This window comes from Neopelma chrysocephalum, unplaced genomic scaffold (assembly GCF_003984885.1).
Source record: "Neopelma chrysocephalum unplaced genomic scaffold, ASM398488v2 Primary Assembly neopelma1_26, whole genome shotgun sequence".
NCBI classification, from domain to species: Eukaryota; Metazoa; Chordata; class Aves; order Passeriformes; family Pipridae; genus Neopelma; species Neopelma chrysocephalum.
In genome coordinates, this window is record NW_020897695.1 from 9,482,706 (window position 1) to 9,498,816 (window position 16,111).

The window sequence follows — 16,111 nt, forward strand, 5'->3', positions numbered from 1 at the left end:
GCTCTTTTTTAGATTCTGCCAGAGTTGGTGACTAGTGAATTAAATAGTGAATAATTGGCGTCCACTGGGTCACACCATGGCATTAGTAAGTTGAAGATACATCAGTATGGCACCATTTAGACAACTGGAGCAACAAGATTTAAGGGTTATAGTTGTGTGACACTCTGGCGTGCAAACATGGAGCCAGAAGCTGAAGGGAGCTGATTATGTACAAAATTAGGACTGGGTCTATACTGAGCTTCCAATTCCTGCAGTTGTAACTAGATGCAAAACATATCACTGGTATTTCACTTACACTTGGCAACAGTGAAGTAAAAGTATATTTTATGGTCAAATTCATATGCCTTAGACAAAGTAGTAGGGTAGGGTTTGGGGGGGATTTTTTTTTTTAATAAGAATGAGCTTCCTATAACCATGACCAAGTAGGGAGTAAGTAAAAGGCAAAGTATTAAAATTATGTACTTTAAAAATAACCCTCATACATTTTTCTCTTTCATCTTCTTAGACTTCTGTTCTCTCTTCCTTTCCTGTTCTTTCTCATATGTAAAAACCAAACAAACTTTTTGTTTGTTCTCTGAAGTGTTATGCAAGATCAATGTTATCTGCTTTATTTCTTTCTTAGTAATGAACATAAGTACCCTGAGACATTAACTTTGCTCCTTGGAAGAGAAAACCCAACATCTGCCATGGAGGGGTCTCGATGACCCGTGTAGTCCATTCAGACTGTTCTCCTCCTTGGTTTTATCTGTTTCTTTCTCCTCTCAAAAACAGGTAGAAGGAAAAGGTATTGAAAGGTGGAAGAATACAACTAAGAAAAAAAAATTTCACCTTCTTTATTGCCTTCAGAAGTGGAGAAAACAAAGCTTTGGAAGCTTTATAAATAGTCTTCATATGCCACCCCTTATTGACTCCTTCAATGTATCTTTGTGTAGATTAAAAATGTAAATAAAGTGCGGTTTTATTTTGGTTTGGGGTTTTTGTTTTGTTGGCTTTTGTTTTTTTTCATGTAATGTCATATTCTTACTGCCTTAGTTTGTGACAGCCAAACTGTGTTCTTATTTTCACTTTTGGAAAATCACAGCACACAGCTTTAAGACTTTTCTGGATTTAATGTGATGGAGATAACAGTTTGTCCAAAGTGTGCTTTAATGTTTATGGATCTTCAAAGCAGCTAAATTTTAATCTTACAGATAGAAGCTTGGAAGGAGGTAAAAATAGCTAAGAATCACTTTTCTAGTGTACATTGCATATGTTCAGTGCATTTCAGAAGAGAGATTTGTAATTTTGGAAAACAAATGCATGTGCATATTAATGACTTATGTTTGGTTTTTCAACAGGGTCTATGTTTTAATGGAAGTGCCTTTGTTTTGTACCTCATTGCTGCCATTGTAGATGCATCTTCAGTTACCAAAGATCTGGACAGTCACAATTACAACAGCTGGGCAGCTTCTTCTGTGAGTTTGGTTTTTGTTTAAATCAATTCAGTGTCCAATAAAGTTATATCAAATAAAGGCTCACTGGAAGTGTGGGTTGAAGTTGCATGTGTTCTGGATTTTGAAAAGCTGCAGAGTGATGTAGAAGGCCACACACAAAACCTATATGTAGCTGTAATTTAGTTCATGGTTTTTGAAGGTGACTAGAATTTCTATCAGGAGATGATAGTCACATCAGAAAAGGTAGCAATGTTTTTAAGATCACACTGATTTTCCCCTCCCCACCCCCATTTATTACTAACTCTCTGGCAGAGGTTAGAGCCTGCACATCAGAGTAGACAAAGTTTGTGTGAGCACCAACTCACCTCAATGCATTTGGGCAACTTCAGAAGCAGTTTAAACTAACTCAGCTAACTTTGCACGCCTGTGGGTGGATTAGATGCATTCAGCTTTCTGTGGGCTGAGCCATATACACAGCACCTTAGGGAAGGCCCTGAAGTGCTATTGCTGTTTCTGGAGTGATCTTCCTGTTACAGCCTCAGCTTTTGATTAGTCTTTCGAGTTGCGTGGGCAATGCCTGAAAAGTCTGGTAATTTCCCAGTGTTTTAAAGTGGATGCAAATCATTAATTAGTCTGACATTACTATATTACTACTGAGATTTAGAAATCCAAAACTGACAGTCAAAATGGATGAAAAATAACTTTAAAAAACAACAACAACAACAAAACAAACAAACAAACAAACACAACCAAAAAAGAGCCTTGTCACTTCTGAGTAGGTGTATGCATTCACTAGCTAAGTTAAGGGAGTTGTAAAAGAACTTTCTGCATATTGTGGTAACAGTAGTCAAATTCAATTGTATACAGTAATTCCAAATTATGGCTACTTTGCTGACTGTTCATGCTTCTGTAGTTGTCCTTCAGACTATTCACAAATCCTCTCTGAAGATTATTGTATATGGTCATGAACACAGGAACTTGAACACCTGCTCTGTTTTTGTCTTGGGAATTGGATGACTATGCCCCTGTCATTTCAGTGGTGTTCAGGGTCTTCTCCCCCGTGGCAGTTTGTAGCTATTGATCTGTTACTCAGCCACTGCAGTTGACAGGAGCTTGCTTGCTGCTAGATAGGCTTCCTTGCTGATTCAGGTTTTATGCAAAGTGCATGAATGCTCAGTGTCTCATGGGATGTTTGGATTCTCTTCTAATACCTTCTAATAATGTTTATCTAATGCAGTGTCTAAATAAACTATTAAATGTAGATTCTTCCTTTCCAAACCCATTAAGGGTTTAATGGATAAAGAATTTAGCAAATCATCTATCCCCAACAGTCATTCTGTTAGGAAGATTTTAGATAGAGCTTTTATTTAATAAGAAACAAAATAATTGGGAAAGAAGAATGCTATAGTTTTCTATTGTAATAAGATTTTACATCATCATTACCATTTTTCGTGCCACAGAGTAAATTTCCATTAGACAAGACTCACCAAGAGCCCTGTGTTGAAAGGTTTAGATTTACTGCCTGGATGCATGCTTAGTAGTGCCCTTCTCTTAGAGCTGCAGTGCCTACCAAGGCCAATGATGGCATATAAGCAAGGAAAAATTGTAGAATCATAAAATATTTTTAGTCTGGAAGGGACTTCTAGAGGTCATCTGCTCCAACTCTTTTCCCTCCTAAAGAAGGGCTAGCTCATATCAGGCTACCAGGGCCTTGTCCACTTGAACTTTGAGTATTTCCAAGGATGGCTATTCCACAATGCCTCTGGGCCTCAGTTGCTATGCTTGATTATTCACACTGTGATTTTTATTTTTTTTCCTAATTTCTAATTTAAATTTCCCATCTTGTAACTTGCGTTTGTTCCTTCTTGTCCTGTCATTGCTCACCTCTTAGAAAAGTGGTGTTAATCCTATTTGCAGTGACAGCTTTATTTTGTTCAGTTACCAGCACAAAGCATTCTGGTATTATCATTAAGACCGTACTGAACATTGTCTATTTTGAACAACATGCAGTGATTAACAGGAACTTAAGCACTGGCGCTGAGTTGGACTTTATCAGTACAACTAAAATAGTTCACAGCTGCTCTTTGGTTCCTGTGTGTCTGTGCTGGAAAGGCTGTAGAAGCAACACCACTGATACTGTGTAGTTTTAATCTAGAAACATAAAATACATCTAGCTGCTATAGAAGGCTTATTCTGTTACCAGTTTCTGACAAAGTAGTAATATGACAATGTGGTTGCTGTCACTGTTATTTGCACTGAGGAATGCCTTTATTCATCAGTGGAGGACCTCTGGAATTGGCAATGTAATAAGTAGTCCTCTTTGAGAACATGTCAGGGCCTCAACTTGAATCCAAGTTTTCTCTGTAAACAAACCTGTTTTGATGCACAGCATGCCATACTGAGGTACAGGTGGGCTGTAAGGAATTCCTGGAACATAGCAGCAGGACAGAAGTGTTAGCTTGAGCTTGCACTGTCCCATGAACTATCCCTCAGGTTTTAAAAGCAGCAAATATAGGAGTGGTGGCAGTCCAGTCTATAAGTTCCATACTGAGGCAGTGTAATGTGGAGTTTATAAAAAAGTTGAAATATGCCATGTTTTGTCTGCTTATAGGCCCATATTTCTATGCATAATATAAGCTTATTTACACAGTGTTGAGTGTGATGGCCACACAAGTACAAGGAGGTGAGCATGTGCCATTTTAGTCAGCCTGCTATTTTCCTTGTTCCAAATCCCATAACTATTTTTTTTCCTTAGAAATGACAGTGCTCTCAAATTTATTTTTTTTCCCCTGATATATTTTTCTTCCTTTCTCTACAGTTCTTTGCCTTCGTGGTTACCTCCTGCTATGCTGGAAATACGTATTTTAGCCTTATATCCTGGCGATCACGGACTTTGCAGTAAATATTTTGTTAAAATGAATTTTGTAATATAAAATATCTTGAGGATTATTCACTTTTGATAAAAGCTTGGAAGAGGGGTGAGGCATTTTTGAACATTTCTGTTAGAATTGACAAACTACAAACTGAGATGAAATGATTATTTATAATAATGCCATCTTTAGAGACATCTAACACTGACTTTTTACTGTATAATAAAATTTCATACTGCTTCTTTTAAAATTAACATGGTATTTTTCTAGACATTGTATAGTTGTCACTACTAAACCTTTAATAAATCTTATTCAATGTGCCAAGTTTGTAAATGTAACTTTTTAAATGTTACAGGTATTCTTTTGATACTGAGTGATACAAATCAAAACTTAAGATTGATATTGTCTCATTATTATGTATAAAAAGTGTCATTGTGTAGAAAAAAAGCATTTGAAACTTTAAAAATAAATAAACAAATGACCCAACTGTGCGTGTTTTGTAAATTGGGAGTAGAAGGTTGCTTTTTTAATTTCTTTTTCAGATTATAATACATACTACTAAGAAATTCAGATAATCCTGTCAGTTTGCATATTCTAAGAGCTTCTCACATTATGAGTTTGCTTCTGGAACCTGCTACTGTAGGTCTGAAGCTCGTTGAACATATATTGTGCCTGAAACACATTATCCTAACAGGTTTCTCAGATCCGACAGTCCCTTAGTGCTCAGTCCTTAAACAACTGAGAGTATCACAAATCGCTGGCTAAAGGTAGTACTTTTTTTCTCCTCAGAATAGGCCATTTATCTGTTGTAATTCAAATCTGGGCTTCTAAATCATATTAAATTATATAAAGTTAAATCCATAGAAGAATTGTGAAGGTACCAGTGCTAGAAACAAAGAAATTCCTCCCTCCTTTCCTGTCTTCTGGCATCATCTGCAACTTGTTAGTTTAACAAATGAAGTTGAGGCTCACATTTAAATATCTTTGTATCAAGCAGGAGTATGACAGGAGATTATGGCTTTCAAAACAGATACCTTTGAAAATTACTTTCAAATACAAATTACCTAAGGATTTTTTTCCAGGAATTATGTGGAGAATGTAAGGTTGTGGTTATTTTGTGATGTTATTTAAAGTTTTCCTCATTTGAAACTAATAGTGAATCTTTTATTCCTGGATTAAGAAGATTTGGGCTGTCTTCCAGTTTTCAAGAACTTACTTGGATGATTATATATGGTAGTAGAGAAACCTTACTGCCTAAAAACCCCTCTATTTCCCTTGTAACTAAATGGGGTGTGGTTATTTACATATGTGCCTTGCAGAGGAAGATTTATCAGCAGCCAGCTAATGCTGTTCTCGATCACATGGTTTTGTTGTTGATTGTCTGTTGGAGTCATAGGATTTCAGTGTAAGGGAAGCCAAAATATTATTCGAAAATCTCTATTTGTCTGCAAATTGCATTTGGCCTGCGTGACATAGGTCAGGCTGTCTGCTGCTTGCTAAAATTATCCAGTTGTCAGAAGGAAGAATGGCTACTGACTATGCATTTTATCTACACAGATAAAATGTGTCATTAAAATCTCATATTTTTTTTTTCCATTGCTGGAAAAAAAAATCAGAGGCATTGAAATGATCTAAATATCAACTGATAAAATGTGACTAGAAATATAGCCAGAATTAAAATCTCATCAGTAAAAATGCTTCAGTAGTAATAGAAATACTTTCTTAAATGATATCTGATGTATTTGTTTTAAGTCCAAAGGATGTGACTATGTTTGCACAAGCATTTCATGATTTTGTGGTATCTGTAATATTCTGGTCTAAAATTAGAACCCAGACATCATTTGTGGACAGAAGTAGCAAAAGGGTGTAGAACTAAGAGGAAGTTCTATGTTTCATCCAGTTTATCTAAAACTGTCATGGAAACTGTGTATTACATGTCAGAATAAACCCATTAGTGAAGGACAAAACCAGATAAGGAATGATTCTGGCAAAATACCTACCTGCTCTCTGAGTCTTCAGCACTGAACCTCAAGGGGATATGTGCAGAATGACTTCCAAAGACAAATCTGTGAGTTGAATCTTTAATTCTGAATTTAAAAAATACATACTAGACAAAAATTTGCTTTGCGCTTGGCCTTGCTTTTTTTTCCCCCCAAACCATAACTTACCTGCCTTGCTCTTTCCTTTTAGAAAGATAAGTATTTTACTTCCCATGCTCTTTCTCGTCTGTCTCATTTCTCATCTGTTGCCCAGATACCAACCTGTTTTTCAAGTGTTCTGAATATCTAGTTAAAATTGAAGGAATCTGTACAAACTGAGCATTCCTCCTGAAGTTTGCTCCTCCTATTTCAGGCCTGAAGAAAGGCCCAAAAGGTTATCTTCCAGTGCATTAGTCTTAAATATTGATTTGCAAACTATGACTTAATGCATTGTATATTCTAAAATTGATAAAGAAGACAAGCTAGCTGTGGTTTATCATATAACAATTAAAACAACATTTGTATCTATGAGCATAGGTTAGTACTCATAAGATTGAAAGAAACCTTAAAAGAACAACTGGTAAGTGATGAAGTCATTAGTGAAATTCTTAATACAGATATTTAGAAGAATAAACAAAATGTTAATCAACTTGCAAAATGAAGGTATTTAACATTATAAATAACTTCTTTCAGACAGTCTCTCTGAAAACTCTAAGTCACCTACATACATAAGGATACTCGATGTCAACTTTGGCCATTAATTTTCATTTATTAAGGAGTTGTCAGTACCTTTTTTTCATTATCATACATAATGCACTTAACAATACAAAGTAAATAGCATGAGAACTAAAATAAAAACTTCAAATGTAATGGTATTGCAGATTGACTTTGTCCCAGTGGTTCATGGAAGATGCCTATATTGCTGAGTAGAAAATATGACTGTTATTCTACTTGTATTAATTTAAAGGTATTTCTGTTTCACTGGGCTGAACTCGAATTAGCGGGGCCCCAGTCACATACACGGTTTCAAAAGAAATAAAGAACTAAAGAAGCTGAATGAGAAGTTAAAAAACCCATATTTCTTAATAGGAAGTGCAGAAGTTACGAGAACCTTCCTCCACAGGGCTTTTAGAAACCTATAACCATGCACACTTCTGAATAGGAACTCTAAGGAGAAGAGGGGGGAAAAAAAGGCAGCTGTTTAAAAACAGAACAAAATCTTTTTTCTTGGCAGCTAGCATTTTACTCTTGTGGAGGTAGCCAGTGTTGTAGATTTGATATCTCATGAAGTGAGACAAATGAAGTGGGATAAGTAATAACTTTTATTGCAACTACTAGCTGGCTTAATAGAAGTCCAAAATTATGTACTACTTAATCTACTACGGACTATTGGCCTGGCAAACCCATCCTGGTTATGTAAATTGCTTACACTAGCCCCTTATTTGTGGTGGCGATCATCTGGACTTGCCTCTCTTCCCTCCTAGAACAATTTTAGTTGCTGAAGGAGCTATTAAATACTAAATACGAACAGAATGTGCATCCTAACTTTAAAACAGAGCAGCAGAAGATGGAGTTACTACTCCAGTGAGTATAAAAGTGGCATATACCCAGCTCAGAGGCCCACTATTACCTCACTTGTCAGAAAGTAGAACAAGTTATTTTTAAACTTCAGGAAATATTTAGCTTCCTTTTCTGCGTTTTGTTAGTATCTCTGCATGATTCAATTCAAACAATGGGGCTGAGACACTTGGGCAGCAACAGAGAAAACTGTAATGACTGTCCATTTAATGCAAATGGTTTTTATCTTCTAGAAGATCGGGAATCAGAAGGTTTGGGTTGTTTGTTTGAAAGAATAAATGCTGTTTGCAGCTGCACCTCTACAGCGAAGCACCGGAGTAGGTCCCCTCCAGGAGCATCGCTGTCAAACTTCGACATGCCGAGGGGGTGTTTTAGGATCCCAGGAAAGCTGCTCGCCGCTGCGGTGGCCGGTTCTCTGCGGAGCCCCCCTCCGGGACCCCGCGCTGTACCGCGAGGCGCCCCCCTTCCTGCCTGGAAACCTTCCCTTCTGTTTCCATGTCACCCCCTGCACTGGGGGGCCGCCGGGCGTCGCGCCGGGGCTGCCGCTCCGGAGCGGCGCGGGGGGAGCGTCCCTTCGTCTGCTCCCAATTGCCGGGCTTCGTCCCGGACCCCGCTTCCCCCAGAGGGGTGCGGCAGCGTCTCCCCCGCGGGAAAGAAACCACCGCAGGCAGAAAACCCCCGAGACTCCCTCTCTCCCTCCCCGCCCCACGGCCGCCCCGGGCGGGGAGCGCGGGCGGGCGGGAACGCGCCGCCTCCGCCCGGCCCCTGGCAGCAGCCCCGGGGGCGCCGCCGTCCCGCCCAGCCCCGCCCCGTCCCATCCCATCCCGTCCCGTTCCCCTGTCCCGGGACGGGCAGCGGCGAGAGCAGCTTGGACGGAGCCATGTCTCACGGGGCACGGGTGATCCGCACCGGGGTGAGCAGCGGGGGCCCCGCGGCCCCGTCGGCCGTCACCGTCGCCTCCTCCTCGGCGGGCTCGGACGTGGAGCTCATGGACGGCGCCTATTTCCGCTCCTGCGCCGGCATGCTGAAGGTGGCCCAGATGGTAAGGGGCGAGCGGGGAGGGGGCAGCCCCTGGGGACTGTCGGGGCTCCTGTCGGGGCCCTCGGAGCCCTCCGCGGGTACCGCGCTCATCCCTGCGGGACGGTTCTTGTCGCGACGAGTCTGGAGGGCGTCGTCAGGGGGTGCTGGGGCCGCAGCTCCTTGCGGGTTTCGTCGCTGCCCCTCAGCTCTCTCAGTTCGCAACATGACGGAAAGTTCATGTTCCTCGGTCTGTCAGAAGTTGCCTTTGCGTCTTCCTAAAGCAGCGACGAGCACTTCTGTTCGTTCAGACGAACGTGCAGGAGCCCAGAGTAGCCAATATTAACCTTTTGCCACTAATAACGATAACATCGTGATGCGACAGCACATCGTGCTGCAGTGCAACACCTCATTCCTTAGCAGTTTTTAGAAGAAAGCTGGGCCAAGTGCCTGTGCCAACAGGGATCTGGTAAGGGTGAGCACCATAGCTGGGACTGCTGGTCCAGCTGGCTCCGCGCCCTGTCTGTCAGAGATCTCCAGGCGGTGACCTAGTGATGTAGGGGAGGGATGTGGGAGATGTATGGCTGAAATTCAAAAGAAATCAATAGCGGAGTGCTGCCAGAATTTGAGCTGATGCCTTAACTTGACTTAGTGCAGGAAATTTATCTCCATGCAGATGTGGAGAGGATTAACAGATGGATAGGCTCTTTCTTATTTATATGGCTCACAATTATCTGTGGAGAGATTTGTCTGCTTAATTACAGTAGTAGCAGTCAATAATGCCTAGGAAAGAGCATGGAAGACATCATGTAGCGATACCTCCACACATCCATTTTCACCCTGCAAAAACGTGTACCTTGACAACATTTTGTGCTGGAGTTGTTGCCTTCATCTTTTATGAGCCCCCAAAGCCTTTTTTCCCCCTACCTTTATTTGTCCAGTCATTTTTTTAAAGTTGTGTGGGTTACTAGCATCCAGGTTCCTAAATCGACATTAGAAGGTAGAGGAATCGTTTTGTTCTAGATTACCGTGGAGTAATATCAAATCCTGAAGTTTCTCTTTAAAAGCTGCCCAGTTTCTTCCAGTTCATTATTAGCCATCAGCTGCCCTTAGAAATGAGCCTTCATAGCAAGAGGCAAAACTGGATGTGACTGGTCATGGCTACGTGCACCTGCTGAGTGTTTGTCCTGAGCTTGTGAGACCTCAGACTGGTCCCTCACTATGAATTCTGTTTGGTAGGAACACAAACAGTTGTCTGCTGCCTTCTTGTCACTTGGGTTGTTCCCAAACCATTGAGTGCATCCGGAGAATCTTTTCAGAAGACAAGTGTCATCCTTTTGAGCATGTATCTACATTGCAACTGAACCTGTAGCCCTAAAACAATAAACTTGTGCTTTGCTGATGACCTAAAATTCTTTTTGCTTTTACCACTGTGGAGAGAACAGTTCCTTTTATGGACTAGAAATAACTAGTCCTCTCTGCTCTCCGTCCTGTGGTGTCACTACAGCTATGACAAGTGACTCTTAAAGCTAGCATGGCATGCTGATTTGTGCTGTAATGTCAGTTTTTGGTGCACATATTAAGTGTGCGCATACTTTACAAGCTTTACATATTTTCATGTACTGGATGTAAATCTCTGTAATTTTATGTAATACTTCACATACGTTACATAAAGTCATATTTTATCAATGCAGTTCAATATAAAATTTATCAGAATTTAAGCAAGTGGCTTTCTGCGGTGACTTTAATAAAGGTTAAAATAATGTAAGTTATTTTCCCTTTGCACTCTTTCAGCTTCACATTCTTATATTTTTTCTGTTTTCCAGTTTGCCTGGAAATAGGAGTTACCTCAGGTATTCAAGGAACTTTTGGCAAATGAACTTCTTTTAATATCACATATCCCAATAGTGTCTTCTTCTCAAATAATTTCAAAAGAAAAATAAATGTTTGTGCTGTAGCATTTAGAAATAACCAGCATAAGTTAGTTCTAAATTAACTCCTGCACCCAATAAAATAGAGAGACCTAAATATTTTCACAACTCTCCTTTATCTCTTCTCAGACAGTATTTCTCTATATCCACAGATCCATTTATGTAAGCATTCAGTTCTTCCAGTGTGAAGTGATGGCAGTATCTCTTTTCTTAAAAATTTTTTTATGCTAAATCTATAAACATTCCTGCACTGGTGTTAATGTGGCTGGTGGGACTGTAGTCTTACTGAGAAGGAGAACCATTATGCTGGAAGGGTGCAAAGGTAAGGTCTTTTGGGTTAGATATATGTCACACTAAGTTGTGTACTGTACATAATCAATTGTGGTTGTGGGTATGAAGAGGAAACATTACAATTTTTGTTATCTCCTTTCTTCCTCTTTTACCAAGAAGTAAAGGATATGGTAGGAAGCAAGAAAGAAATATTTTGTCTTTTACTGTAATGTTACGGGCTGTTTGCTATGCTTGCAAGCTAAAAAAAAAGTAAATTGTTTGTGTGTATATGTGCATTAAATGATTTTAATAGATGACAACAATATGCTATGGAAATTATACGAAAGAAATAAAAGATAATTTTACAGCTGTTCTTCTGTAAGACAGAAGGACTAAAACTCAGGAATATTGAAGAGATTGTGCAATGTGAATTGCTGCTAATTTCTGATTGTTACCAGTGCTTTCTCTTGAAATTCTGGGTACTGTGGTGTCTAGCATAGAATGAAATTAGGAAGAAAAAAAGTGTTTCTTGTTTGTAAGCCTACACAAATTCCTTTACTTTTTTTGCTAGAGAATTTCTTTAACCTTGCAGAATGATTATAGCTTTGAAAAGACAGTGTATTTTATGCATTGACTTCAGAGCTTAGGGAATGGTCTGTAAATATTTTGAAAATAAAATGGAAGAGAAAACATAGTTATGTGACTTGTGTATTTTGTGTGGTAGTAAGACAGTTTGAAACCTGCTTTTCCATGTGTGACTATTACTGATGTAAGTTGGGGCACCATTTTCAAAATCCAGGCTGAATTGAAGCTCTCATGTTAAGAGGAAGTTACAAAGCATCTTCAACATCTAACTTACTTCAGCTAGTTTAACTTGATGTTGTTAATATAGCTTTCACTTTTTCCTTCCTTTTTTTCTTCTCTTTTTTCCTCCTCTTTTTTCCCCTCTGTTTTTGGTGTTCTTTGGTTTTTTGGGGGTTTTTTTGTTGGTTTGGTTTGGTTTCATTTGGGTTTTTTTTGGTATTTACAGTTTTGCCAAGATCTCTTAGATTCACAGGGATACATGCAGGATCTGGGATACCAGTGTGGCCATCTTGGTTCTATACTAGCAGTGTACTAAGTAAGTGTGTGAGTGAATGTGTATCAGTGTGCACAGTACACTTAGACCAGAGAAACTAAATGACTTGAATTTCAGCCAGCCTGACAAAATCGACACATGTGGCAATCTTCAGCATGTTGCGCTATCTGTGCTGATTTGTTCGAAGCACGTTTGCTCTGTGTCCATGCTACTGCTGGCCTGTTTTATTGTGAGACTTTCTAGGAACCTGTGTTGTTTAGCTTGGCAAGTTCTCAGTAGATGGGTTCTTGGAAACTTCTTGAGGCATCCTGTGCCCTTAGAGACAGCAGTATGAGTGTGCATCCATATTGTCACCAGAGTGGCTCAAATGCCACTGTTGATAGATCCAAACAAGTCTGATTCAGCTGAATTCCTTGTAGAGCTCTCATGTGCTTTTTATATTTTTGCTGCTGAACTCTGGAGGATGCCACTGATGCTATATTGGACTAGATCCTGCTTTCAGCACAGCCCATGTTTGACACTGGAGCCTGTGTATCTCACTATCTTAGGCACTTGGCTGGTAGGAAGAGCTGTGGTTGTATCACCTGTACAAAGTGTCTGATGCAGAGATTTGCAGGAGCGTGACCACTCTAGATTGAAGAGAGAAAAGGAGTGCTGAGAGCTCATATGTAGAAGAGCCATCACAGCACAGCACGTGCTTGTGTATTTCTTTCAGGCTTCTCAAGCTGTTCTTGGACCGCTCATTTTTTCTGGACTCTGAGAGGTGTGGAGTAACCCATGGCCTTCTTTGCCTCTCTTTCACCTCATTCAGGTTGGGCCAAGCTAACTTTGGAGACAATTCAGACTGAAGACGATTGTTCTCACAATAACACTGTTGTTACTGTTACAATAGTTCTGTCACAGTAATCAGAGACTCAAAATACAGCGTGTTTTAAGCTAAAAACAGTGCTGATTCTGTAATATGAGCCAGGAAAGAGCAGTTTCACCAGACAGAAGAAAATCAAAATTGCCTTCTCGAGGCTGAAGAAAAGATTTACAAGCAATTGCAATGTAAAAAAAGGATAAACTCAATAAAAGTTGACTCAACAACATCATTTTAACTTGTTAAAAATGGTAAGGCAATTGTTAAAACTTTTCTGCTAAGTATCTATTTCATTTCCAAAGCATGTCTTGACAGAAGCAATGACATACTTGACAAGTGAATAAGCAACAAGACAGTCTGTAATTCTGAGTAACTTTGAAGTGTGCTGAAACCTCTCTGGGCTATTTGTATACTAACATACAGTTGAATAATAGTATTCAAGAGAGTATTTATTCATCTAACACTGAAAGCTAGAAAATGCTGGTAGTTAGGTTGCTAGAGCCAAGTTCTGTTTCTGAATGTGCTGTATCATATCAGACAAATTTACTGGGGAGCTATATTCAGAAAAAAGTTGAAATATAAAAAGAAAGCAAAATCTGCTTGTGAAAGAAAACAATTCCTAATCAAAACCATTGATACAAGAAAAGGAAATTCACAAACGCAAATGATGCTTGGAATGATATAAGACCTACTCAATCTTCTGACTTGATCTTGAGACTGAAATGTCTTTCTGTCCATGGAGGTGATTGAAGTAAAACATCTAATTCTTTTCAGCAATGTGTCAGTAACGTGATTTTGCCCCTATGGTAATAAAGCTGCTCAGTCAGAAGAGAGGAATTGTGGTGATATGCAGAGATGCTGAAATTGTAAGCCTATCTGTGAGTCCCATGTAGACTGTGCTTTCTGGTGGATTGAGGAAAACCACCCAAAAGTGTAGAAGTGTCTTCAGTCTGCATCATCATCATGGCTAGGCTTCGCAAACGAAGATTTGGGAAGGGCTCTACCCACATTTGCTACAAGCGCGCTGGTGGCTAAAGAGGCCAATGCGAGATAGACAAGATCGGTTGCAAAGGCACAGCAGAAAGACTCCTTGGATGGTATCGGCAGGATACGATTCTTTCTGCGTTGTCTTTTCTCTTCGATGGTGATCCTTCGTGTGTTCTCAAAGGAAGCAGCAGCGTTATGAATAGTCTGTCTCCAGACCTTCCGATTGGAGGCCAGGGTAGACCAGCGATGAAGATCAATATGCCCAAGGCTGAGATGTTGCTTCAGGGAGTCCTTGTATCTCCTCTTCGGGGCTCCTCTCTTGCAGCAGCCAGTGGCAAGTTCACCATAGAGCAAGATCTTGGGGAGGCAGCGGTCCTTCATCCTGGAGACGTGCCCTGCCCAGCGCAGCTGTGTTCTCAGCAACATGGCCTCTATACTCATAACTGCTGCCTGTTCTAGAACAGACATGTTAGTTACATAATCTGACCAGTGGATGTTTAGGATTGTACGGAGACAGCGTTGATGGGAGCATTCTAGGAGTCACAGGTGGTGGCGGTAAGTGACCCATGATTCGGACCCATATAAGACAGTAGACAGCTCTCTTCAGTCTGCAACTATGTGATAAACTACTGGATAAGAAATAAGACATGTTTTTAGAAGCAAAGTTATTTTGAGGCTAAGGTCAGAGTAAAATGTTGGAGCTGCTAATTATTTTTGATGTTCTGCTATAAGCTGCAGTAAAGTTGACCTTGCTGGGCATACGGAGCAAAGAGAGAGAGAAAAAATTGTTGTAAGTCTTAGATAGCTCCAAAGAAACAGGAGCAGTAAGGAATGTCTAAGCCTAGTAATTAAACCCCATAGGACTGGGGAGTCCTGTTATTTCCACTTTGAGAACACCAAAACAAGCTGGCTTGGCCAGGTGTATTTTTTCCGTGCCTCTGCTCTGGGTGGCCATTTTACAATTTCTGTTCAGGTATTTGCGTAAGAGCTGGGAACAAACAGTGTGTTCTCTGCATGTTAACCAAGGAGTGCTTGGTGGCAGGCTGACAGAGGTGAGGCAAAACTTCACAAGCAACACCACTTGAAGGAATTTTCCCTCTGTCCTGGTTAGAACGGCTGGGACCAATTCATCCCTGGATGGGTGTAACCCAAAACTGTGTATTCTATAGCCTCCATGCCATTTCCCAAAAACTGCTGTCAGTAGAGGCCTGCAAGGTGGGAAGATGTTCCTGTACCCTTTTATGGAATTCCCCGCTCTGATATCCTTATATGGAATTCCCCGCTCTGATAAGAGGGACTGAGCATCCACATGCCCTTTTATGGAATTCCCTACTCTGAGGGAGGGACTGAGCACTCCTGCCTGAACTGGAGAGTATATAACTGGGAGTTTCAGAGCCTTGGGGCTCTCTCTCGTGGGACCCAGAGGAAGACAGCAGACCACCGCTGCTCCCAACCAGGCTGAGACCACCACCCTCAACTGGACTGCAATCACCACTTCTGACCAGACTGCAGCAGCTCTCCCACCAGCAGGTTTTTTTTTTCCCCTCTCCCTTTGCTTTGGACTTGGGGGTGGGCCAAGGTACACCACTTTTGTTCATACCCCAGGGTGCTGGGTTGTACTTTTGGGTTTTGTGGGTTAAAACCAATTGTCTGTCTGTATAATTGTACTTATTGCATTATTTTAATAAATTGTTATTCTGACTTATAAATCTCTCTTTTGAATTGAGTTCATTTTCCCTTGCTGGTTAACTTTTAAACCAGCACACCCTCTCTGTTTTGTCTCCATGCAGCTGTTCTCAGCTGCAATGATGCAGATGTTCTCCAGGTTACACAGTACCATTTTCCATGTGAGTTTTTAGGGAACAGTGCAGCCATAGAGGCTACTGTCAGCAAGAGCAAGTGTCTGGCACAGAAGGGCAAGAAATACATAAGCTTGAAGTGGTTCCATGTGTTTCAAACCACAAGCTGAGAATGTAGTCCCTTTTTCTCTTGGGCAGGAGAAGGTTTTGTACCATCTGTTTTAATGTCTATCTATTTCAGCAAAACAGAAACTGGTAATTTTTCTGATGTTGAAAGCTCTCTAGACAGCTAAAAAAGTCAACTCCA

General features: G+C 40.5%; 2 protein-coding genes across 3 annotated transcripts in view; both read left to right on the forward strand.

Annotated features, from left to right (window-relative positions):
- CMTM8 (CKLF like MARVEL transmembrane domain containing 8) overlaps positions 1-4,793 on the forward strand; it is a 38,358-nt gene extending 33,565 nt beyond the window's left edge. Inside the window, exons 3-4 of the mRNA XM_027675458.1 lie at positions 1,338-1,454; positions 4,252-4,793. Of these exons, the coding sequence (XP_027531259.1) occupies positions 1,338-1,454; positions 4,252-4,335 (201 nt within the window). The 3' untranslated portion in view covers positions 4,336-4,793. The remainder of the gene's footprint in view (positions 1-1,337; positions 1,455-4,251) is intronic.
- A 3,895-nt stretch (positions 4,794-8,688) lies between these two features.
- Positions 8,689-16,111, forward strand: part of CMTM7 (CKLF like MARVEL transmembrane domain containing 7) — a 29,212-nt gene continuing 21,789 nt past the window's right edge. For both annotated transcript variants that reach the window (XM_027675459.1, XM_027675460.1), the window contains exon 1: positions 8,689-8,902. In XM_027675459.1, the coding sequence (XP_027531260.1) occupies positions 8,741-8,902 (162 nt within the window). In that variant the 5' untranslated portion in view covers positions 8,689-8,740. The remainder of the gene's footprint in view (positions 8,903-16,111) is intronic.